At 32.5% G+C, this 25,270-nt stretch overlaps 3 protein-coding genes across 3 annotated transcripts; 2 read left to right on the forward strand and 1 right to left on the reverse strand.

Moving 5' to 3' along the window:
* Window positions 1-2,548: 2,548 nt before the first annotated feature.
* LOC111473829 (sister chromatid cohesion protein DCC1) lies at window positions 2,549-5,284 on the reverse strand. The gene is made up of 4 exons (XM_023119212.1): window positions 5,120-5,284; window positions 4,017-4,177; window positions 3,017-3,934; window positions 2,549-2,938 (listed from the first exon to the last, which is right to left on the reverse strand). The coding sequence occupies exons 2-4, from the start codon at window positions 4,175-4,177 to the stop codon at window positions 2,836-2,838; spliced, it is 1,182 nt and encodes a 393-aa protein (XP_022974980.1). The 5' UTR covers window positions 5,120-5,284; the 3' UTR covers window positions 2,549-2,835.
* Window positions 5,285-8,333: 3,049 nt separating this feature from the next.
* Window positions 8,334-12,229, forward strand: LOC111473823 (protein ECERIFERUM 1-like). Its single transcript, XM_023119205.1, has 9 exons — window positions 8,334-8,560; window positions 8,913-9,136; window positions 9,514-9,746; window positions 9,821-10,040; window positions 10,373-10,748; window positions 10,872-10,973; window positions 11,237-11,530; window positions 11,608-11,781; window positions 11,867-12,229. Exons 1-9 carry the CDS (start codon window positions 8,501-8,503, stop codon window positions 12,050-12,052), a joined length of 1,869 nt encoding a protein of 622 aa, XP_022974973.1. The 5' UTR covers window positions 8,334-8,500; the 3' UTR covers window positions 12,053-12,229.
* Window positions 12,230-14,403: 2,174 nt separating this feature from the next.
* Window positions 14,404-24,174, forward strand: LOC111473822 (protein ECERIFERUM 1-like). Its single transcript, XM_023119204.1, has 10 exons — window positions 14,404-14,565; window positions 14,983-15,206; window positions 15,338-15,570; window positions 15,740-15,959; window positions 17,529-17,904; window positions 18,801-18,908; window positions 18,992-19,192; window positions 19,912-20,010; window positions 20,090-20,263; window positions 23,993-24,174. The coding sequence occupies exons 1-10, from the start codon at window positions 14,506-14,508 to the stop codon at window positions 24,170-24,172; spliced, it is 1,875 nt and encodes a 624-aa protein (XP_022974972.1). The 5' UTR covers window positions 14,404-14,505; the 3' UTR covers window positions 24,173-24,174.
* The last annotated feature ends 1,096 nt before the right edge of the window (window positions 24,175-25,270 follow it).

Below are 25,270 nucleotides of genomic sequence, written 5' to 3' on the forward strand. Positions count from 1 at the left end.
AGTTGTATTTTTCTCCAAAAAAGAATTTCAAGGTAAATATTATGTGTGTTTTAAATAATTTTTTTAATTATTTATTATTATTTTTTTTGGTGAGTTGTTGCATTTAGTTCAGTTTAGGCTTATTATTCTCCAAAATGGGGAGTTTGTTAGAAGGAAAAGAGGAGAGGATAGGAGGAGAGAAATCTACAAGGTATCACTACCATGTATTACAAGTGTTTGTCACTTGTGTATCGGTGTTCGTGTGATCCCTACTTCACTGAAAATTAGGTGTACGAAATCGTGATTCAGTTAGGAGCCTCGATTCCGTTTCATACAAGTGACTTGAAATGAGGAGAGAATACGAAATCGTGATTCATTTAAGAGTCTCGATTCCGTTTCATACAAGTGACTTGAAATGAGGAGAGAAATCTCCAAGGTATGACCACCATGTCCAGTGTCCATCACCTTGTGTAATAGTGTTCGTGTGGTCCCTACATCACTTGAAACTAGGTTTTCGTGTCTATCGGTGTCTCGTCCCTTTCTCGCTGGTCAAGCTTTCTACAAAAAAAAAAAAAAAAAAAAAAAAAAAAAAAAAAAAAAAAAAAAAACGAAATATTGACTCAGTTAGAAGTCTTGACTCCGTTTCATACAAGTAACTTGGTGGGTCGGTCAATGACTTTAATAATTCTTATTTCAAATATTTTAGCTATTAAGAAACAAAAGCTCCTATAGTGGTGTTCATGTGGTCCCTACTTCACCTGAAACCAGGTTTACGAAATGTTGACCCAGTTAAAAGTCTCTGACTTCGTTTCATACAAGTAACATAGTTGGTCGATCAATCAACGTTGCAATTCTTATTTCGAATATTTTAGCTGTTACGAAATGGAAGCTCCTATAACAGTGTTCGTGTGGTCCCTACTTCACTTGAAATTAAGTTTACAAAGCAGTGACCCAGTTAAGAATCTCGATTCCGTTTCATACAAGTAACTTAGTTGATCGATCATATTCGGATTTTCCTTCCAAATAAAACGAAACAAACAAACAAATTCTAAGTTTTCCATTTAATTCCGAGGGATGGTATTCTTTTAATGTAACCAACAATCCCACTATTTACATCATGTTGGTTGAGATGTATTAATTCAAAATAACTTCCACCGATCCCTTATTTACTATAAAACAATTTTTGCACATAATTTCCATTTGGTTACTTTAAGCGTTACATTTTGACCTTTAAACTTTCCATACATATTTTATTTTAAATTTTAAACTTACCAACATTATATTTAATCCTTCAATTAGAGATGTCTATTTTACTCGCAGAATTGGGATTGTAAAACCTCATTCTAAGGAGGAGATTCCACGTTTACCCGCCCCCAAACGGGAAGAGATTCCATGTTTAAACAGATGATGGGAGAGATTTAAACAGACAATGGGGAGAAAGTGGGGAACATTTTTTCCTGGAGATAAAGGAATACATGATCGGGATTATGTTCTCCATCCCTATCCCTGCTAGCTTAATATAAATATTATTTTCAACACATTAGAAATAATATATATATTAATTATGTTTTTCTTTTTGCTATATTAAAAAAATAGTTAATTTTGAGGCTCTAATGGTAATATTTAAATTAGTTGAGCATTCCAAGTGGAAGCGTATATTGTAATATTAAATTTTGAATTTTTTAAAATTATATTGATATAACCTAATTAAATATATTGATTTATTATATAGTTTTTATCAACTTTTAATAATAAAAAATTTTAATAATTATTTTTAAAATAATAATAAACGAGAAAAATAAATGAAGAATTTTGTGAGATGAAAAATGAAATAAGTGCCAGAAGAGTTTTTATGGGAATGAAATCTCTCTATCAACGAGCCTACTTCAAAGTCTAAACCTATGGGTCAAAAGTATGCGTATTGATGGGTTGCTAAATTCCAAACTTAAGTTTCAAATCTATTTTTTTAATAAAAATTTACCTTTTATATCATATGTTTTTTTTTAATGCATAATCTAACCTCAACCCGATATTTTATAATAATAATAGTAATTAAAAATGATTAAATAAAAATAAAAATAATAAAAACCCTCACCCACTGATCCCATTCTATGAAGAACAAGCAATCAGACATTCAGCGAGTGTCCAACATCAATACATAACTATTTTAATAAAAAATTTAAAATATAAAATAAAGACGAAGATAGGACAGAATTGGCTTTGTTATCATATGATTTCGATATTAAATATTAATAATAAAAATGATGAGGGCACTTGAACTCGAACCTACGATCAGATCCGGCGAACAGCAATGTTGCATGTAGAGGGTATGCTATGAGGGTACACCTTGTAAAGAGTTCATATGGGGTGCAAGCGGTCAAAGTACTAGTCTGTGTATAGTGCACAAGTTACCTCCATACATACGAATCTTACTCACGAGCCTGTTATAGAGCAAGTTGACTCACGTGCCAGAAGCATAGGTTAAAGATATACTACATTATGGTACGAGGGGTTTAGTTATACACCCTAGAGTAGGAGTGGTTAGGGTCTAGGAAACAAGCTTTGTAAGGATACCAAAGACGGTAAGCATTGGCTAAAGCTATAGTTAGTATATGAGTACATAATTTAAAAAATCATTGTAAGAATTAAGTTCGTTATACTCATCTCATGTTTTAACAGGGATTTCTGAGAATATGGAGCCTTTGGATCTCTTTTCATGAAGTAATGAACTCCTAAACATTGCAAAGTTAAGGGGACTTCATATAACATCGTCAGGATCGCCATCAAGCCGATCGCTTCATTGAAATGCAAGCTATCAGGACTTTGAATACAAGTGTGGCTAAGGCATAACATGTTCTATCTTGCACTGAACACGGGTTCGGCTTCTGGGTTCGGTTGAGTTCGTCGGGTGTATTTGAGAAGTAAACCTTCAGATGAAAGACCTGGAACTGTAAGATCCCTGAAAATCAAATCATAGTTGCTAAAGGTTTCCATGCATAAGTAACAAATAACCAAGAACAAAACACTTCAAACAAACCTAATGTATGGCTGCAGATCCTTCCACTCCCATTTTGGTCGTTCTCTAAACAAAATGGAGAAACGCTCAACAGGATTCAATGGCAATGAAGATACTCTAAAACCACGAACCCACGTCTCGACCCCGAGCCTCTCGGTCAGAACTTCACCTTCCAACATGTCAAAGTTAGCATGCATTTCAACAGGGATTTTCTTTTGCCATTCATCCATGAAATGCTCCACCTTCATCTTTCCTTTCCTCAAGACTTCTCTTGCAAAATGCACACAAACACGTTTCTCATCCAATCTCCATAAACAGCTATTCCCCTCATCTCCTTCGAGTTTATCGCCATAGACGTCGAGACAATGATGCACGAGTGTTTCAGAAAAACCATCCATTTTCATCACTTTCATGAGTACACCTTCATCAAGTGCATCAAGAGACCAGTCGTTTAAAATTCTGTTATTCAAGAGCATTTGTAGCATGGAGTCCATGTATTTTTCGTCCACAAGTCTCCAGTATCCATCAATCTCAACTGCGGAAAGTGCTCGTAATCCAGCTTTCAGTTCATCATCACTAGCCTGAACCTTGTCTAAAAGATCATTCCAATTATACATTTGCTTCTCACATTTGTCCATCTCTTCGCTTTCCCACTCATCAGCTAAGCTGTAAGGATTCTCTGAAAGAAGCAATTTAAGCTTATCAATTCTGGGAGCAATCTCAACAAGTTCCATGATTCCTGGAGCAAGTTTAATCACAGGAACAACTTCTTTAGTGCTGTCATTCCCCTGGCTATCTAGCTCATTTTCGTAGTATTCCGATCGACCTGATGGGGGTATGAGGAGTACAGAATTGGACGTTCCTACATATTTTATTCCATATGTTTTCGACTTCGTGCAAAAGACTGCTTCTTCTTCTGCCTGTCCTCTGATGCTTACTCTGCGACACGAAACCACCAAAGTTAGATCAATTCAAGAAGTTCTAACATGTTAGTAAGTCACTTATGATCGGCTTTATGTACCGTTCGTGGAGAACTTCTTCCAGAAGCTTTTCATCAACCTCAAGAAGAACTAAATCATCATGTGGACCAAAAAGTGAGTGATATGCAATAGCAACCGAGGAGTTTGGCTGAAGATTTAAAACTGCATCGGCTCCTCTCCCATGCGGATTTTGCTGCTCCATCTTCAAAAAAAGAACCAAAATGAATTAAATGGTCTATATCTAAGTTTCTAACCACTTACGTCTGTTGAACACGGATTGATCTCAGCTTTGCACATTCATGAGCTATCCTAAACACTGAATATTGCACATACAGAAAGCCACAATCACTACCTCAACCATGTGAAGACTCCCACAATATTTGGATATATAATGAAAGATACCGATCGAATTCTACTACAGCCCACCACCGCTAGAAGATATTATCGTCTTTGGGCTTTTCCTTATGAGCTTCCCCTTAAAGTTTTAAAACGTGTCTATTATGGAGGAAGTTTAGCCCTACTCTGATCAGTACCTCGCACCGTCCGATAACCTGGCTCTGATACCATTTGTAATAGCTCAAGCCCACCACTAACCAATATTTTACTTTAGAGGTGAGCTTGGACGGTTACAAATTCACAGTATAGGTTGAATTCTGAGTATCTAACTAAACCAATTGACCTTATAAATCTATGTGACGGCATTCGAGTATATAGAAAATTAAAACTCCATTAATCAAAGTATACGCCCACCCTATTTCCGCTAAAAGAATTGAAGTGTCAGCTGCTCGTGGAATCTGAATGTATAGAAATGGAGGCTGAAGGAAGAAAACAGAATAGCAGAGTGACCGAGACAGAAGGATTATTAGGTTGCCCTATCCTAGAATTGTTTGGAAAAAAAAAATGTAAGAGGGAAAAGAAGAATCGTAACATAAATCAATCCAATACAAAATCGAAACCCTAGAACAAATATGCAACACAAATCCATCAAATTAACGCTACCAGACGCAATATATCGAGTTCGATCATCAAAATCAATGCCTCAGCAAGCTTGAAATCAGATTTTCAAATGCGCCTCTCTTGTCATTACATTCATCATCTTCGAGAGAAATTGAAGAAACAAAAAGTTGAAGAATCAGAGACAAACCTAAAATTACAGAAACAACAGTGCAGATTGGAACATCGACGGTAAGGCGGTAAGTGCAGGAGATTGAAAAACCGTGAGAGTGAGAGAAATCCTTCAAAAACTGATACTGAGTTGGCTGAGGATTTGCCGTGAAGCACAATGACGAACAATTCCTTTTCGCGCTCTATCGTTTCCCGCCAAAACGTAATATATATTTTATTATATAACTAAATTAATAAAAATATTACTTAATTTAAATTTCGTCTAAACAAAGTTTTAAATATTTATAATAATATTCTTAAACTAAAAAAATAAAAATAAAATAAAATATCTTTAAAATTTAAATATATATATTTTTTTATTAATTTAGCGTTTTCACTGCTGGGCCAACGGCCCAGCCCAATCCAGAATAACCGAGCTTTCCTCAAGCCCAATAGAAAGGAATTTATTTTTTTCAATTTAATCTTTATAATTTGGAATATATATATCTCTTACATTATGATAATATATTTATATGGCATTATACTCGAAATTGTCATAAATTTTAAACGAAAAAAAAATTATATAATAATTCCACGTGGACAACTACATTTTACCTGGTTAATTAATTTAAATTTTTAATATTTTAAATCAGATATGAATAGCCAAATTCAATGGATATTTTTTACGCTTAAATTTTAAAACTTTCTAAATTGAATCGAATAAAGAGGGCGTTCTCTAACTAGCTCCCTTCTATTTTCCGTCTCATCAAGCCACCATAAATGTGGTCTTTGATAGGTTGGTTCGATATGAATGTTATCATTTTCACGTGGTTAATTAACTAATAAAATAAATAATATATATATATATATTAGAATTGGTTTCCACTCGGCGTGAAAGAGTTGGAAAGTTCTTAAAACGGGACCACGTTGGAAAATTGGGAAATTTTAAATTTATTTTATTCCAATTTTTTTATAAATATTTTTTCTAAAATTAAATGTGTAAAAAAGTATACAAAATAAGCCCCAAATTAGTTATTTAAATTCATAAATAATATAAATGTTTTTTAAAATATATTTATTTTGGATATTTGTATTGAAATTTGTTTTTAATATCTAATAATATCTTTATTAAATTATTATGACAAAAAAACAATCACATTTTTATTTATTTTTTAAAATAAATAACTAATCCACCCATAATTTTTTTATTTAATTCGAGGCAAAAATCTAAAGTTATATTTTAAATAGAGTAATACTTCAATAAAATATTAATTATTGATAATAATCGAAACACAGATATAATTTTTTTATATAGCTCGGTATTATTATTTTAAATACATGTCGTTATCAAATTCTAGATTTAGGTCACTATATTGCCCTAGCGTTTTAATTCAATGTCACCATCATCATAAATTCATTCCTATGTAATGCAATTTTCACATTAAATGATGACCGACTTTAGTTGAAAGAGGTTTCTAAAGTTTCTTCCTCTCTTCACCAAAAATGTTTATTTGAATTTCACGTGCATTTAATTTAGTATACTATATGCTAGAATTAAGTTATCTCTCTAGAAATTACGCTTTAATAATTTAAAATTTTAAATAATATATAGAGAACAGGTCATCGAAAGATCGCTCTACAAAAATTTATGAGTCAAATTCTTTCTCCAATTGAAATCGAAAAAAAAGTGACCGAACAAATAAATTTTTTTAATTGAAAGCATATTTTAACAGTGCCATAAAAATATTCAAGCAATTATAAAAATAAATAAATAAATATGTGTGTGTATATATATATATATATTCACAATTACAAATTAATTTTAATCATTAATATGTGCCATTGATTAATACGATTAATCAATAACTTCCCTTTTTTATACCAATAAAATCAACGTATTAAATATATATATAATTTAATTTAATTAAATTAAAATATATATTTCAAACTAAATAAGTAAAATAAGAAGAAGAAAATGGCAATGGCTATCAATAATTGGTGTAAATGGCGATGGGACCATCCTAAATTAATAAAAATAATCCGTCAATTATTTATATTAAATATTGTTGGACCCCCAAATAAAATAGAAAATCTTCATTTCTCAGCTTGAGAACGAGAATAACGTTTTAAATATATCTATATAATAGAAAAAAATATGTGTGGGAACTCGATTTTCGTGAGGAATTATGAAGATTAAATCAAGAGATGGAGACAATAAAGGTTTTCCCGTCACTGCTCGCCTCGTGAACATCTCGACCCTAATAGAACATTGAATTTATATTAAAAAATTTAAAACTAAAAATTTATTAAAAATTGAATTATATATAACAACAATTAACACATTAATTAAATTATTAAAAAAATATATTCAATTTATATACAGTATACTATTTTATTTAATAAATAAATAAAATTGTTTGGTTCAGAATAATAGGACTACGAACTAAAATAGTAATTTGACCTAAGAATCATTAATCACCCTTCGAATCATTTTTAATTTAATTATTATTTTTGTTTATAAAGTTAAAAGTTTAATAAAATCATCATTTTAGTTCATATATATTTGAAATTATAAACTAATATATATATACATATATATATATATATATATATATATATATAATTAACGTTTAATTAATAAAAATATATGTCGATTATTTTTAAAAATATTATTAAAAATTGAAAGGTTAAATTATATTCTTAAACTAAAAATCAAAACGTTAACTTCAATTAATAGTTTATTTAAAAAAATCCCACGTATTAAGACCAAGTAATAGTGTAATTAAATCCATATTTTTCATACAAAAATATTTTCGAAAAAATACATTTAAATTTTCAGAATAATTTTAAAAATACCCTTTAAGAGTTTATTAATTTCTTTTATTTTTTAAAAAATTAAAAAAATATTTTTATGAGACGAATATTTTTTAATTTTTTTTATAAATATTAAGTGTATCGATACTATTTTTAAAAGTTTATTTAATATAAAGAAAACTAAAGGGTATTAATAAAATTTAAATGTATTTATTATTATTTTTTTTAATTTAAGGATATAGTTTTTAAATTTTTTTTAAATTTAATGATATTTTTGAAAGAAAGTAAAAAATGCATGAATATTTTTATTAATCTAGAAAAAAAATAAAAGTTTGAAAGACGAAAATAGAATAATGGTGTGGATCACAACAGGTACCAAAATGAAATAAATTCATCATCGTTAAACACGATCGAAGAGAAAGAAAACTTTAATTTCTCTGTTTCATGTTCAGATGGTCGATTTCGGAAAGGAAAAAAAATCATGAAAGCACGTAGAAATTGAAGAGTGGACCACTGATTGGCTGCTATAAAAAGAGGTGCTCTGAAGGAGATGGAACGTAGAATTGGAAGCCTAGCAGTAGTATTGTGAGCTTCAGCTCTTGCATTAATGGCTTCCACTCCGGGGATTCTCACCGATTGGCCATGGACGCCTCTTGGAAGCTTCAAGGTATCTTCCATGTCCTCTCTCTCTTATTATCTTGCTTCTTCGTTTCCTATGTATTCTGCCATTATGTTTTCTTCATATTCCACGCCGTTGTTTATGGTGATTTATCGCAGAATGTTTCTCTGTTTGATCGCATTTCTTGTCCGCCAACTGTTTGTTAAAATGCGACTTCGAACATTACGCTAAATCGAGTTCCGTTGAAATGAACTTGTGATCGAATATCGCTAAATCACTTATTTACCTGTTGTGTGTTAATTTTTCGTCAATTAAATGAGCATCGTAATGAGAAACTACGATCATTCCGACTGTCTGTTGAAATCACAGTAGCGTAATCACACGGAGTTCTTGTTTGCAGTATTTGATTTTGGCGCCTGGAGTGATTCACAGCATTTACCATTACGTCGTGAAGGATGAAACCGAGAGAGACATTTCATACCTTACGATTTTTCCATTTCTTTTGTGGAGGATGATTCATAGCCAGATATGGATATCTCTGTCTCGCTATCGAACTGCTAAAGGCAGTGCGCTTATTGTCGACAAGGGCTTGGAATTCGATCAAGTCGATAGAGAAAAAAATTGGTTAGTATTTCCAATCCATTTCTTCACACAATCCAGATTCAGATTATTGAATCGTTTAAATCTATTAGTTCGATAACTTCCTCTTTTAGTTTTCGAAATTTGTTTTTGCTTCCCTTCAATTTATTTAGAGTTCGGTTGGAATCATTCAAATTCTTAATCAAACTTCAAAACCAAAAACAAATCTGTGAATTCTATGTTTCTAATTTTCAAAACTTAACACGCAACAAAGAAATCATTAACTCACTATTTCTCAAAGAAAGATAGTTTTCAGATTTGTTAGGAAGATGCTTAAGAAACACACACCTGAAAAGCGGTATTCATGAATTTAGTTCGTACAGAATTGAATCAGCTTCTTATGAACAAGGTTTTATGGACAGGGACGATCAAATACTGTTGACTGGAGTTCTAGTCTACATTGTGAGCAATATTCTGCCGAAAGCTTCAAATCTTCCTCTATGGAGGACAGATGGAGTGGTTATTACGTTTTTGGTTCACGCAGGTCCAGTGGAGTTTCTGTATTACTGGTTTCACAGAGCTCTGCACCATCATTACCTCTACTCTCGCTACCATTCGCACCACCATTCTTCCATTGTTACAGAGCCAATCACTTGTAAGCCTTTCTCACTTGTAAGTCAGTAAGGTTAACTAATATAATAATTTGGAGTAATCATTCTTCCATGGCAGCTGTGATTCATCCATTTGCAGAAGAATTGGCATATTTCTTCCTGTTCGCGATACCCATGATGACGGCAGTGTTTTCTGGAACAATGTCTGTGGGAGTTTATGTTGCTTATATTACTTACATCGACTTCATGAACAACATGGGTCATTGTAACTTCGAGTTCATCCCTAATAGCCTCTTCACACTCTTTCCTCCTCTCAAGTTCCTCGTCTATACTCCATCGTAAGTCTCTCTCTCTCCAAACTCTAGTTCTACCACAGTCAGACACCAAGCAGCGTGTCAGCCAAGATGTTGGATCTTTAAGAGGGTGAATGGTTAGATATCATATCGATGGTAGAAAGAAATGAAATATTTTTTATAAGAATCTAAAAACTTTTACCTTCCTATTTTAAAATTGTGAGGTTGACCATATCTAATATCAGAGTTTGATGTTACATGTTCTTGGTGGAGTGGCATGAAAGAAAGATATAGTGAAATTTGTAAGCAGATGTTTTGGTATGAGAACGAGAAAGAGACTATTATTATTATTATAAAAATAATTGTTATAATGGCAGGTTTCATTCGTTGCACCACACGCAATTCCGAACGAACTACTGCCTATTTATGCCCTTTTACGACTACGTCTACGGCACATACGATAAATCTTCAGATTCTCTCTACAAAAACTCCCTCAAAAGAAAGGAAGAAGTTGCTGACGTGGTCCATCTGACTCATCTCACTACTCCCGAATCCATCTATCATCTACGGCTAGGATTTGCCACGCTGGCCTCCACGCCCTACTCCTCCACGTGGTATCTTTGCTTACTGTCCCCCATCACCGTGGCCTCCATGCTGCTTATGTGGATCTATGGCCGTACATTTGTCGTCGACAGGAACAAGATTGATGGGCTCAAAATGCAAACGTGGGCCATCCCCAAGTTTCAATTTCAGGTGACAAAAATCTTAATAAATAAATAAATATATTATATTATAATTAATCTCGATTTATGAATAATGATATTCTAATTTCTAGATTATTTATTAATTAATTAATATCTAATAAATGTTCTGCAGTTCTTGCTTCAATGGCAACCAATAAACAACTTGATTGAAGAAGCCATAATCGAGGCTGATCAAAAGGGCTGTAAAGTCTTGACGTTAGGCCTCTTGAATCAGGCAAGATTATTCATTTATTCTATTCTATTTATTTATTTTTATAAATAATAATAAATAAATAAATAACTCATCATAAAAATTCCACTAAAATATGTCTTTTAGTCCCAATTTTTTAGTATTTTTGCAATTTAGTTAAGTAGATAATAAATGGAAAAATATTAAAATGTTAGGGACTAAAATGAAATATTTCAAACAATAAGATATTAGTTGAAAAACGTATATTTTGTTTTATCTAAGAGTATATGTATATATGATGATTGCAGAGCGAGGAACTGAACAAACATGGAGCGTTTTATATAGAAAGAAACCCGAAACTAAAAGTGAGGGTGGTGGATGGGAGTAGCTTGGCTGTGGGTGTAGTGCTGAATAATATCCCAAAATTTGCAACCCAAGTCCTCCTCACAGGAAAAATTACAAAGTTGGCCCTTGCAATTTTTCATTCCCTTTCCAAAAGAGGCATCCAAATTGCTGTGTTGAATCAACATCACTACAAACAGCTCAACAAAGCTTCTAAATCCGAGGGCTCTTTGGTCCTTTCAACTGGCTCTTCTCAAAATGTATATATATTAATTATTAATTATTTTTTTAGTTGACTTAAAATTAAATTTTTAATAATTCTTTAATTTTCATGCAGATATGGTTGGTGGGAGATGGAGTGACAGATGAAGAACAGCTGAAAGCTCCAAAAGGAACAACTTTCATTCCCTTTTCACACTTCCCTCCAAAGATTATACGCAAAGATTGCTTCTACCACTACACCCCTGCATTAAAAGCTCCCCCTTCGATCGAAAACGTGCACTCGTGTGAGGTAAACGTCGTGCTCGAGACATCGATGTCGAGATTTACTTTCGAAGTCTCGTAAAGTGATAATAGATTTAATCGATGGCTTGCAGAATTGGCTACCGAGACGAGTGATGAGTGCATGGCGCGTTGCTGGGATGGTGTATGCTATGGAAGGGTGGACGGAGCACGAGTGCGGCAACGCTATGTTCAACGTCGAGCAAGTTTGGATGGCGAGCCTTCGACACGGGTTTCAGCCTTTGAAGATGTCAAGTAGTATTGCCTATGGCTCTATGTAGTTTCATTTTATGTACTATGTCTATGTTTTTAGGTAATAGCTATGTGTTGGTGTTTGTGGGGGAACCTAATTTAGTTTCTAATTCAAAGGAGGTCCCTTACCCCAAAATTAGGTTAAAAATTTAATCCTCCGAAAAAATGTGGTCAATCTAAATGGTACTACCGTTTGAGTTTGGTTATGAGCTAATTTGGGTTGGATTGAGTTCAAATAAATAAATGATAGCTTGCCTAATTGATTTATGCGTTCTCCTAAAACTATGAACTGAATCAACTCGAATTTATAACTAATTTTAAAATATATATTTTTTGCCGAATTTCTTAGAGAGAGTTGTCTCGTGCCCCTAGGTATTCTCTACCTACCCACATGTGTCGGTTTCGGGTACAGGTACCCTTTTGTTGAAGGTCATTCGAGCTTTTCTTGGGAGTATGACATAGGTTACTTCAGCGCCGTAGCGCCTAATACTCGAACATTGGCTCGAGGTATTTTCGTTACCCCGAACGAACTTAACCCACAAAATTATCATTGAGTTAGGTTTAGTTCATTAATCAATAAAGTCGTTTAGGTTGAAAATTTTACAATTCGAACAATTAGATAGGTCTAAAAAGTTTCCAATTCGAACCAACCAAACTCACAAACACTCTTAACTTTTGAAACAATTTTAGAGGTTGAAGATTGTTTTTTTTTTTAATGCCGGGAAATAAAGAGAAAACGTGTATATAAATGAGTAAAATTATCCTTACTGATATTAGATCTTATCCGTAAAACTAAAAGTAAAGTCACGAGAAGTGATATCAATAAAGGATAATGTCAATATAAAGATGCACGAAGAGTCGTTTGCCTTAATAGGTTCAAATTTGTCAGCAAGTCGTAAAAAGTAAAAAAAAATTATAACCACACTACTCGGAATTAAAGATTCAATAAATATTTACTCGTTTTAGCTCCGTGGAAGTAAGCATTGAATTTTAGCTTTTACCATCTCCATCAAACTTTGCTAAATAATATCTCATAGCCATATTTTGAATATTTATTTTTTGGGAAAAAAAATTAAATTGAAAGCAAAAGAAGATTAAATTTGGAAAAGAGGCTGTCTCACGGTCAGGAATTGAATTGAATGATCAACTCGGGCAGTGGAAGTTGTGGGTATTTATGAACTTGCCTGGTTTGGAACAGACCACTGACCGCTGACCGCTGACCGACAAGCCCAGTCACCATCCAAAGCTTTCTACCCCAGCCCTAATTAATGCCCAATTGTACAAGCTCTATAACGATGACACCTGTATTTTCCTTTCTTATGCAACAACTCTTAAATTAAATTATAAATTTAATCTTTAAATTTATATTTATATCCAATTGATAATATTTAAATTTTAATTAGAGTATTTATAAAACTTTTTAAGTTGATATTTTTAAAATATTTATAGGTATTTTTATTATTTCAATTAAAAAATAAAAGTAAAAATGTTAGAATATTAGTTCTCACAATTTAATGTAATTTCATAAAAAAAATTCATTATATTAATTTTTACCATTAATAATATGTTCTAAAAAAAAAAAAGAAAATATTTGTAACAACTCACATCCACCGCTACCAGATATTGTCCTCTTTAGGCTTTTCTTTTCGTGTTTCCCTTCAAGGTTTTAAAACTCGTCTACTAGGAGAAGGTTTCCTCATCATTATAAATGGTTGTTTGTTCTCCTCCCCAACCAATATGGGACATCACAATCCACCTCCGTTCGGGACTCAGCATCCTCGCTGGTACTCTTTCCTTCCTCTAATTGATGTGGGACTGCCCCCAAATCCACCTTCTTTGGGGCCCAGCTTCCTTACTAGCACACCGTCTCATTATGGATTGTGATGTCCCACATTGGTTAGAGAGGAGAACAAACTACTGTTTATAAGGGTGTGGAAACCTTCCTCTAATAGACGTGTTTTAAAGCCTTGAGGAGAAGTACGAAACATACCATATTTACTTTCACGACCATCGAAATTTTACCTTTACGGTAAGATTAATTAGAGCGGTAAATGGACAGCTGGTAAATTATCTTATAAGAAGAAAGGTGAAAAATGATGACTGACAAATGAAGGGCAAGAGCTGACCGTCCGGCAATAAGAAGCGGGGCAGCACGGGCAGCTCAACAAATCAGCTGTCCAATCAACTATATAATATATTTTTAATGTAAATATCAAAATGAGCCTTTCTTTTTTCGAAGGAATATTATGCGTGACATCTTGAAAATTTTAATGTATATGCGTGTGATATAGTGGGCAAATACTGTAATTTATAGAATTAAAGGGACACTTTTAGGAAATAAAAGAAACTAAGAGGACCAATTACGAAATTGAGCAAAGACACGTATTGGCCGTTATAAAGGGAGTGGTAGAAAGCAATAGGGGATTTCAGCAACCGTCACAAAATCAGAACAGATTCCAGAGCAGAGTGAGCATCTGCATTCATGGCTTCCAGTCCGGGAATCCTCACCGATTGGCCATGGACGCCTCTCGGAAGCTTCAAGGTACCTTTCGTGTCTGTTTTTCCTTTTTTTTTTTTGTCTTCTTGTTTCGCTATGTATGTCGCTATAATTTCATTTTCAGCCACATTTTGCACCTTAGATGCCGTCGTTCATGGCGATTTTGTCGCAGAATGTTTCTCTGTTTGATTGCATCTCTTGTTCGCTGTCTGTTTTTGAAAATGCTACATAGATGATAGTATGTTCCGTCTGAAATTAACTTCTGATGATCGACACTTGCCGAAGATGCTGTACTTTTAGCTTAGATTGTTATTAATTTTTTTTTTTCTCGAGGTTTTGCTCTTCTTGTTTAGATTTGTGTTGTAACGAGAATTCACGAGCATTCTAAATGTGTTTGCGAGTTATGTGTATAACTATTTCAATCGACTGAGCGAAATGACGTTGTGCATTTTTTGGTTGCAGTACGTGATTTTGGCACCTGGATTTATCTACAGCATCTACCAGTACGTGGTAAAGGATGAAACAGAGAGAGATACATCCAGTCTTGTTATTATCCCGCTTCTTTTGTGGAGAATGATTCATAACCAGATATGGATAACTCTCTCTCGTCATCGAACTGCTAAAGGCAATGCTCGGATCGTGGACAAGGGCCTCGAATTCGACCAAGTCGATCGAGAAAGGAATTGGTCAGTATTTCCATTCCCTTCCTAACATTTATGTGTTGCAATATAGTATAAACTGCACGAAGTTTCCAACAAGCATTTGATAAAAATGGCGGTTTATTTATTTTGATTTTCCTCCCTTAATTCCTGGATAGGGACGACCAAATTTTGTTGAATGGACTCTTGTTTTACTTAGTCGCTAATTTGACGTCGAAAGGTCGTGAGCTACCTCTATGGAGGACAGATGGAGCGGTTATTACATTTCTGCTACACGCAGGTCCAGTGGAGTTTCTGTATTACTGGCTTCACAGAGCTCTGCACCATCATTACCTCTATTCTCGCTACCATTCCCATCACCACTCCTCCATTGTTACAGAGCCGATCACTTGTAAGCCATTATTATTCCTTCTCTTGAAGTTCGCTTACCTAGCTATTAGCGGCCTATTATATCAAATACTCCTCTGGTTTCTTCCTTTGAATTCTATTACCGTAGTTATTTAATTAAGTTCCAAATATATTGCCTGATCATGATTTCTTCTGGATCGAAAATGTGGCAGCTGTGATCCATCCATTTGCGGAGCACTTGGCGTATTTCCTCCTCTTCGCCGTTCCAATGTTGACAGTTTTGTTCAACGGAACCGCTTCTTTAGGAGTATACGCCTTGTACCTTTCATACATCGATTTCATGAACAACATGGGGCATTGCAACTTTGAGTTCATACCCAACCGCGTTTTCACTCTCTTTCCGCCTCTAAAATACCTGATGTACACACCATCGTAAGTCGCTCTCTCTTGTAGTGCTTGCTTATTTCAGTAGTTCTAGCTAAATATATATATATATTTTTCTTAAATATGTCAAACTTGTTTATAGTTAAATAAATTTTAAGGATATAAAAATAGTAATAAATTAAAAGATATCTATGGTAAGAGTCAAATATCTACATATTTATCTTATAATAAAATATCAAATATGATATTTTATTGTAAATTATAATTTTGTATTGAATATTCTTAATAATACCTTAATACTTTAGACCTCATCTCTCAAATAATATGAAATCGCTTTAGAAAATAACAAATAAAGTAGATATATACTATTTACTTGGCGTCAGATAGAGAGAAAATTTTCTTCATTAATGTATAGTAAGGTTCAAATTTTTATTTTGGTTTCTAAGAACCTCATATTTACTTTATATAAAATGTTATATCTTTAATTAATATATATATATTTTTTATGTCTTAATTATTGAATTATGAGGTCTATCTTATCATTGTTAAAATATAATTTTAGTTTATATACTTTAAATCTCATTTCATTTAAATTTTTAACTTTAATAAATATACTTTCTGAAAAAGTAGTTACTAATTTTAAATTATTGTTACATTTTTTAAAAAACAAAATTATCTTTATTAGGCTTATTTCTATATAATTCGAAAATATTTTTAGTATCTTGGTATGAAAATTAAATTTATTATTTGATTGTTTTTAATATCTTTTGTCTAATAATTTTCATTACAATTATGTTTCCATCTGCATTATGAAAGTCTACAAACAAAATCTTCTCTGAAAAAACAAAGAGTAAATTTTTAACGAAAAAAAGGAAAGAAAAAGTACATTTGTTTGCATGCATTTAACGGAGACAGCTGCCTCCGACATGTCCATGGGACCATTACCGAGTTCCAAAATGTTTCTCTGTTGGTTCCTTTACTCTTTTTTGCTCTTCCTTTTTTTTTTTCTTTCATATATTAAATATATATGAGGTGTTTATGAGTTGTATTATGACAGTTTTTTTTTATATTTTTAATTATTTGTGTTTCAACTCAAGTTATTTATGTAAAATATCATTATTTGTCATATTTATTTATTTTCAAGATTCTAATATATATTTTGACAAATTATGTATTAAATACTTAAAATTTTATTTTTAAGTGTAGTTAGAGATGATAAAAACTAATATATATATTTTTTTTTTCATGCCAGTTTAAGAACTAAAACAAAATATTTGATTGGGAGGGGTTTTACTGGATCAAATTCATCTATTTAGGTTCAACTTTAATTAAAATTTACCCTTTTATATCTTAGGTCTCGAACCCTTATATTTTTCTTGCTCTGTTATCCCTATATCTCTCAACTTTACAGTATTCAATTATAGTTTTTAGATTTTAGATTAATTTTTTTAATCCAAATACATATTGTTATAATTTTGCTATCTATAATATGTAAACTCAGTCTCTAGATTTATATATAAAAGTGTTTAATTCCATATTATATGTTGATAATATTTAAGGACCGTTATAGATATTAAATTGGGGTTGTTATTTAAAAAAGTTGTGTTACAATGACAGGTTTCATTCGCTGCATCACACCCAATTCCGCACCAACTACTCCCTCTTTATGCCATTCTATGATTACATCTACGGCACAGTGGACAAATCTTCTGATTCTCTGTACCAAAAATCCCTCAAGAGAGAGGAAGAAGTTGCTGACGTGGTTCATCTGACTCATCTTACAACTCCCGAGTCCATCTACCATCAACGGCTAGGATTTCCTGAGTTGGCTTCCAGGCCCCACACTTCCACCTGGTATCTCCACTTCCTCTATCCCATCACCATGGGGTCAGTGTTGTTGACTTGGATTTATGCCCGCACATTTGTCGTTGAGAGGAACCGATTTGAAAAGCTCAATATCCAAACATGGGCCATCTTCAAGTTTAATGTGCAGGTGCTGTCTAATTATTATTTGCTTTATTAATGATCTTACACTTCTTTATGAGTAGGTATTGTCTGTTTTGGCTCGTGATGTATCATTGTCAGTCTTATGGTTTTAAAACGAGTTTGTTAGAGAGAGTTTATACACCCTTATAAGAAATGTTTCGTTCCACTTTCCAACCGACGTAAGATCTCACAATCCACTCCCCTTGAGAGCCTAGTATCCTCGCCGACACACTGCTCTATGTCTAGTTCTGATACCATTTGTAACAACCCAAACATACCAGTATGATATTGTCCACTTTTATTCGTTACGTATTGCCATCAACCTCACGATTTTAAAATGCGTCCGAGAGAGAGATTTCATATTTTTATAAGGAATACTGTGTTCTCCTGTTTGACCAATGTGAGATCCCACATCGATTGAAAAGAAGAACAAATATTCCTTATAAGGGTGAGATCCTACATTGGTTGGAGAGGAAAACAAAATTCCTTATAAGGGTATAGAAATCTCTCTCTAACTGTGAGGTTGACGGTAATACGTAATGGACCATAGTGGATAATATCTACTAGCAATGGGCTTGAGTGGTTATAAATGGTATCAAAGTCAGGTACGGGGTGGTATGCAAATGTGAACATTGGACCTCCAATGGAGTGTATTGTGAGATCCCACATTAGTCGGATAGGGGAACAAAATATTCTTTATAAGAGTGTGAAAACTTCTCCCTAATATACGCGTTTTAAATCCTTGAAGCTAACGACGATATGTACTAGGCTAAAATAAACCATATGTGTTATAAGTAGAATCAATTTTATTGAATTTTTTTTTTGGCCATTTTAAGCATGTTATTTTAAGATTATTATGCATAGTTTATTCTCTAATAAATGAAGCTTTGAACTCACTTGCAGTACTTGTTTCAATGGCAAAACCAATCAATAAACAGCTTGATTGAAGAAGCAATAGTAGAAGCAGAGCAAAAGGGTTGTAAAGTCTTGACTTTAGGTCTCTTGAATCAGGTAATCAGCTCATTTCTTCACAAATCTCTGATCATAATAAATAAATTCTCAGTTGAACGCCAACAAAAGATTGGAAATTGCAGGGGGAGGAGCTGAACATATATGGAGGGCTATATGTTCAAAGGAACCCTAAGCTAAGAGTGAGGGTGGTGGATGGGAGTAGCCTGGCCGTGGCTGTAGTTCTCAATAGTATCCCCAAATGTGCCACCCAAGTTCTATTGACCGGCAAACTTACAAAAGTGGCTTGTGCTCTTGCTTATTCTCTGTGCCAACGAGGCATTCAGGTTTGCATTATAACCTACAACTTTCTTTTTTCTTTATTATTATTATTATTATTCTGGGGCCGTTTGAGAATATTATCGTTTTTTCCATTTTAATTAGAAAAAAGAAAATGAATTACGTTTCAAATTTGCTTCTTGTTCTTTCATTATTATTATAAATAAAAAAAAACATAAACAAGTTTAGTAAAATAATTAAAATTTATATGAAATTTGTTTCTATAATTAAATATCTTTTAACACTTTTGTGATATATTTATTTTTAGATATTTATTAGGTTAAATTATCATTACCCCTAAGAGGTCAAACCCAATAATTATATGAGCCCATTGTATATATATTTTAAGGAAACGATTTAAATATTTTATGAATAAAAATATCTAGATATTTTCATAAAATGATTTGGGTATTTTAAGAATAAAGATATCAGATAGTAAAATGGGTTGATACTAAGATATTTTATGAATATATTGTATGATCTCTACTCTACCAACCTTTTCCATCCCAAGAAATCCAATTAGTATCAAGCACTACAGAGTGCAGTAGTTTCTATGTCTTGTAATTTCTTCTCAATTGATGTCCATTAAAAATGTTTTATGTTAGTGTTTCTTATATTTGTGTTTTATAAGTCAATAACGATAATAATCGCGTTTGTCATGAAAGAAGAAACTTGAATAGTTTCTGGGTGAAATGAGGTGAAAGTTTATGATTTTGGTTGTGTGCAGGTAGATGTGTTACGTGAAGAAGAATTGAGGAAGCTCAACAAATCATCCAACGCCAAATTTGAGAGCAATCTAATGGTTTCAAAAGGCTGTTCTCAAAATGTGAGTTCCAAAAATCTTTTCACCTATTTTCTTCTTGTTTTTTCATACAGATAATGTGAACAAATATAAATTGACGCAGATATGGTTAGTGGGAGATGATGTTACCAACGAAGAACAACTGAAGGCACCAAAAGGAACCACTTTCATTCCCTTCTCACAGTTACCTCCAAAGGTTATACGCAAAGACTGCTACTACCACTGCACCCCTGCTATGAAGGCTCCTCCTTCTATTCAGAATCTCCACTCCTGCGAGGTACTCTCTGTTCAAATATCATCCACTTAATTAAGTCTAGATAATTGCTTATATATTTTAAAATATATAAAAGGAACAAAGATAACGGAATATTTTAAGAAAAAAATTAGAAATTTTAATAATAAATGATTAAATATTTTAAAAATAAATTGGTTACGGTTATAAATGCTCCTCTACTATTAAAANTTCGTTCCACTTTCCAACCGACGTAAGATCTCACAATCCACTCCCCTTGAGAGCCTAGTATCCTCGCCGACACACTGCTCTATGTCTAGTTCTGATACCATTTGTAACAACCCAAACATACCAGTATGATATTGTCCACTTTTATTCGTTACGTATTGCCATCAACCTCACGATTTTAAAATGCGTCCGAGAGAGATATTGTCCACTTTTATTCGTTACGTATTGCCATCAACCTCACGATTTTAAAATGCGTCCGAGAGAGAGATTTCATATTTTTATAAGGAATACTGTGTTCTCCTGTTTGACCAATGTGAGATCCCACATCGATTGAAAAGAAGAACAAATATTCCTTATAAGGGTGAGATCCTACATTGGTTGGAGAGGAAAACAAAATTCCTTATAAGGGTATAGAAATCTCTCTAAGGGTGAGATCCTACATTGGTTGGAGAGGAAAACAAAATTCCTTATAAGGGTATAGAAATCTCTCTCTAACTGTGAGGTTGACGGTAATACGTAATGGACCATAGTGGATAATATCTACTAGCAATGGGCTTGAGTGGTTATAAATGGTATCAAAGTCAGGTACGGGGTGGTATGCAAATGTGAACATTGGACCTCCAATGGAGTGTATTGTGAGATCCCACATTAGTCGGATAGGGGAACAAAATATTCTTTATAAGAGTGTGAATGGAGTGTATTGTGAGATCCCACATTAGTCGGATAGGGGAACAAAATATTCTTTATAAGAGTGTGAAAACTTCTCCCTAATATACGCGTTTTAAATCCTTGAAGCTAACGACGATATGTACTAGGCTAAAATAAACCATATGTGTTATAAGTAGAATCAATTTTATTGAATTTTTTTTTTGGCCATTTTAAGCATGTTATTTTAAGATTATTATGCATAGTTTATTCTCTAATAAATGAAGCTTTGAACTCACTTGCAGTACTTGTTTCAATGGCAAAACCAATCAATAAACAGCTTGATTGAAGAAGCAATAGTAGAAGCAGAGCAAAAGGGTTGTAAAGTCTTGACTTTAGGTCTCTTGAATCAGGTAATCAGCTCATTTCTTCACAAATCTCTGATCATAATAAATAAATTCTCAGTTGAACGCCAACAAAAGATTGGAAATTGCAGGGGGAGGAGCTGAACATATATGGAGGGCTATATGTTCAAAGGAACCCTAAGCTAAGAGTGAGGGTGGTGGATGGGAGTAGCCTGGCCGTGGCTGTAGTTCTCAATAGTATCCCCAAATGTGCCACCCAAGTTCTATTGACCGGCAAACTTACAAAAGTGGCTTGTGCTCTTGCTTATTCTCTGTGCCAACGAGGCATTCAGGTTTGCATTATAACCTACAACTTTCTTTTTTCTTTATTATTATTATTATTATTCTGGGGCCGTTTGAGAATATTATCGTTTTTTCCATTTTAATTAGAAAAAATTATTATTATTATTATTCTGGGGCCGTTTGAGAATATTATCGTTTTTTCCATTTTAATTAGAAAAAAGAAAATGAATTACGTTTCAAATTTGCTTCTTGTTCTTTCATTATTATTATAAATAAAAAAAAACATAAACAAGTTTAGTAAAATAATTAAAATTTATATGAAATTTGTTTCTATAATTAAATATCTTTTAACACTTTTGTGATATATTTATTTTTAGATATTTATTAGGTTAAATTATCATTACCCCTAAGAGGTCAAACCCAATAATTATATGAGCCCATTGTATATATATTTTAAGGAAACGATTTAAATATTTTATGAATAAAAATATCTAGATATTTTCATAAAATGATTTGGGTATTTTAAGAATAAAGATATCAGATAGTAAAATGGGTTGATACTAAGATATTTTATGAATATATTGTATGATCTCTACTCTACCAACCTTTTCCATCCCAAGAAATCCAATTAGTATCAAGCACTACAGAGTGCAGTAGTTTCTATGTCTTGTAATTTCTTCTCAATTGATGTCCATTAAAAATGTTTTATGTTAGTGTTTCTTATATTTGTGTTTTATAAGTCAATAACGATAATAATCGCGTTTGTCATGAAAGAAGAAACTTGAATAGTTTCTGGGTGAAATGAGGTGAAAGTTTATGATTTTGGTTGTGTGCAGGTAGATGTGTTACGTGAAGAAGAATTGAGGAAGCTCAACAAATCATCCAACGCCAAATTTGAGAGCAATCTAATGGTTTCAAAAGGCTGTTCTCAAAATGTGAGTTCCAAAAATCTTTTCACCTATTTTCTTCTTGTTTTTTCATACAGATAATGTGAACAAATATAAATTGACGCAGATATGGTTAGTGGGAGATGATGTTACCAACGAAGAACAACTGAAGGCACCAAAAGGAACCACTTTCATTCCCTTCTCACAGTTACCTCCAAAGGTTATACGCAAAGACTGCTACTACCACTGCACCCCTGCTATGAAGGCTCCTCCTTCTATTCAGAATCTCCACTCCTGCGAGGTACTCTCTGTTCAAATATCATCCACTTAATTAAGTCTAGATAATTGCTTATATATTTTAAAATATATAAAAGGAACAAAGATAACGGAATATTTTAAGAAAAAAATTAGAAATTTTAATAATAAATGATTAAATATTTTAAAAATAAATTGGTTACGGTTATAAATGCTCCTCTACTATTAAAATATTATGTGCTCCCTAATATTAAACTATTATGTAGCATAGTAGAGTCAAGTCCAATAATTATACTAGCCTATTATATATTTATTTTCTTGAGATATTATAGAATAAAGATATATAGATATTTTAAGGAATAGATCTAGATATTTTTTCCAAAAAGATTGAGTTTGGTAGGAGTATATTGCGTAGGCTCTATTATAAATACTTCTATGCTCTACTAAGTTTTCATCTCAAGAAATAGAACGCAAGTATTTTACAGAGTGTCTTGTAATCCTCATCAATTCGTTGTTGGGAGTGAGTCCACATTAGCTAATTTAGGAAATGATCCTGAGTTTATAAGTAAGGAATACATTTTATGGCATGAGGCCTCTAGGGAAAGCCATGGAGAATCTCAAAACAAAGACATGAAAACTTAGGCTCAAAGTAGACAAACCACTGTCTAACAAAAACTTAATAGGGTAAAGAGATATTTAGAGTATTTATAATAGAAGAGGCTATTCCATTTAACACGAGTGTGGGTGTTCAACGCTCCATACACAAATTTTCTCACAAATGTTTTATTTTAAAAAAATATATATGAATAAACTTCTTAATTTAAATTTCTTAATACATGTTACATTAATGATGAATATAAAATATTTAATATACTTTAACCTATTAGGTTAGAGTAAATTAGAATGTCATATTAGCCTTTTCTAACCTAAATAAATGTTATTGGTTGGATTTTGTAAACCACATTAAATTTCAAGTCCACCCTGTGGGGAAAATGGTTAATATTTCAATTTTCAAAACAATGAAGAACAAATTAGAAATAAAATTTTAAAATATTAATTTTAGACTTTTTGAAGACAAATGCTTAAGTCTATAAATGAATAAATGCTTACAGAATTGGCTGGCGAGAAGAGTGATGAGCGCATGGCGTATTGCTGGTGTGGTGCATGCGATGGAAGGGTGGACGGAGCACGAGTGTGGCTACTCAATCTCCAACGTGGACCAAGTGTGGAAGGCAACACTTGGACACGGTTTTCAGCCTCTCCCTACACCCACCCCCTGTGCCTCCACGTAATCATCTAGCAACACTTGGACACGGTTTTCAGCCTCTCCCTACACCCACCCCCTGTGCCTCCACGTAATCATCTAATTATCTAGTTTATGTATTATGTTTCTGTTTTTTGAAAATGGGTTAGGGGCATCACTATAATAAAATATAATATGAACCTAGGAGTGTTTAATTTACGTATATGGATATTATATGGGTATGGGCCCTTCAGTCATTCGATTTGCACCCTCCCCTTTTTTAAGGGCTATTAGGGGTAGAGACTATTTCTATCATTTAAAACTCTAATTTTCTTCAAATCATAAATATCAAAATTATAATTTAACAAAATAATATATATAAAAGATATAAAGCCCAAGAAAATAAAAGACGACACAAATCAATTTATTTAAGCCTATGAGTATTTATGTATTATTTGGATTTGAGTTTTGTTTAGCAAATTTTAACCTTTATCTCTTATTAGGTTGTTGATGTTTACCATCATTCTTAACATGTGTTCATATATTTGGCTAAATTGTATCTCTTATTAGGTTGTTGATGTTTACCATCATTCTTAACATGTGTTCATATATTTGGCTAAATTGCACGTTTCTATTTTACTTTTTTTTTTTCCAGAACAAAAAGTGAGAACAAATTTAACTGGGTAAAAAATTTACTCTATTTAAAAAAAAATATTCTTAAACTTTCATTGAAATTTAAAAATTTTCTAAAAAATGTTTAAAAATATGGAAACTAATAATACTTTATTTCAAAAATATTCTCAAAATTTCTAAAAGCTTCAAAAACAATCTTGAATTATGAAAAATTTCATTAATGTTTAGGGTATTAGTAAAATCTAAAAATTTAAAGTTAAAAAATATTTTTAAAATGATTATTCATCTAAAACTAGGATAAAAGTATTTTTTTTAATTAAAAGATACTATTGAAATGATTAATATATTTTTTTTATTAATTTAGCCAATTTAATTATATCGAAACCTAATTTCATATCTACTCCTAATATTATAAAGTTTTAATTTTAACACCAATTTGTTGGTTTCACGAGGATTTAAACAGAAGTTCTTTTTTTTTTTTTTTTTTTTTTTTTTTTTTTTTTTTTTTTTTTTT

Source organism: Cucurbita maxima, unplaced genomic scaffold (genome assembly GCF_002738345.1).
Source record: "Cucurbita maxima cultivar Rimu unplaced genomic scaffold, Cmax_1.0 Cma_Scf00168, whole genome shotgun sequence".
NCBI classification, from domain to species: Eukaryota; Viridiplantae; Streptophyta; class Magnoliopsida; order Cucurbitales; family Cucurbitaceae; genus Cucurbita; species Cucurbita maxima.

What these genes read in the sequence shown, in the direction of transcription:
- LOC111473829 (XM_023119212.1), bottom strand. Translation starts at nt 4,177, where the DNA reads ATGGAGCAGCAAAATCCGCATGGGAGAGGAGCCGATGCAGTTTTAAAT. An exon ending in GAAGAAGTTCTCCACGAACG is followed by an intron (nt 3,935 to 4,016) that starts GTACATAAAGCC and finishes TTCGTGTCGCAG; the next exon opens with AGTAAGCATCAGAGGACAGG. An exon ending in GATCTGCAGCCATACATTAG is followed by an intron (nt 2,939 to 3,016) that starts GTTTGTTTGAAG and finishes TTTGATTTTCAG; the next exon opens with GGATCTTACAGTTCCAGGTC.
- LOC111473823 (XM_023119205.1), top strand. Translation starts at nt 8,501, where the DNA reads ATGGCTTCCACTCCGGGGATTCTCACCGATTGGCCATGGACGCCTCTT. An exon ending in CGTTAGGCCTCTTGAATCAG is followed by an intron (nt 10,974 to 11,236) that starts GCAAGATTATTC and finishes TGATGATTGCAG; the next exon opens with AGCGAGGAACTGAACAAACA. An exon ending in AAAACGTGCACTCGTGTGAG is followed by an intron (nt 11,782 to 11,866) that starts GTAAACGTCGTG and finishes GATGGCTTGCAG; the next exon opens with AATTGGCTACCGAGACGAGT.
- LOC111473822 (XM_023119204.1), top strand. Translation starts at nt 14,506, where the DNA reads ATGGCTTCCAGTCCGGGAATCCTCACCGATTGGCCATGGACGCCTCTC. An exon ending in CGCCTCTCGGAAGCTTCAAG is followed by an intron (nt 14,566 to 14,982) that starts GTACCTTTCGTG and finishes TTTTGGTTGCAG; the next exon opens with TACGTGATTTTGGCACCTGG. An exon ending in TGTTACAGAGCCGATCACTT is followed by an intron (nt 15,571 to 15,739) that starts GTAAGCCATTAT and finishes AAAATGTGGCAG; the next exon opens with CTGTGATCCATCCATTTGCG.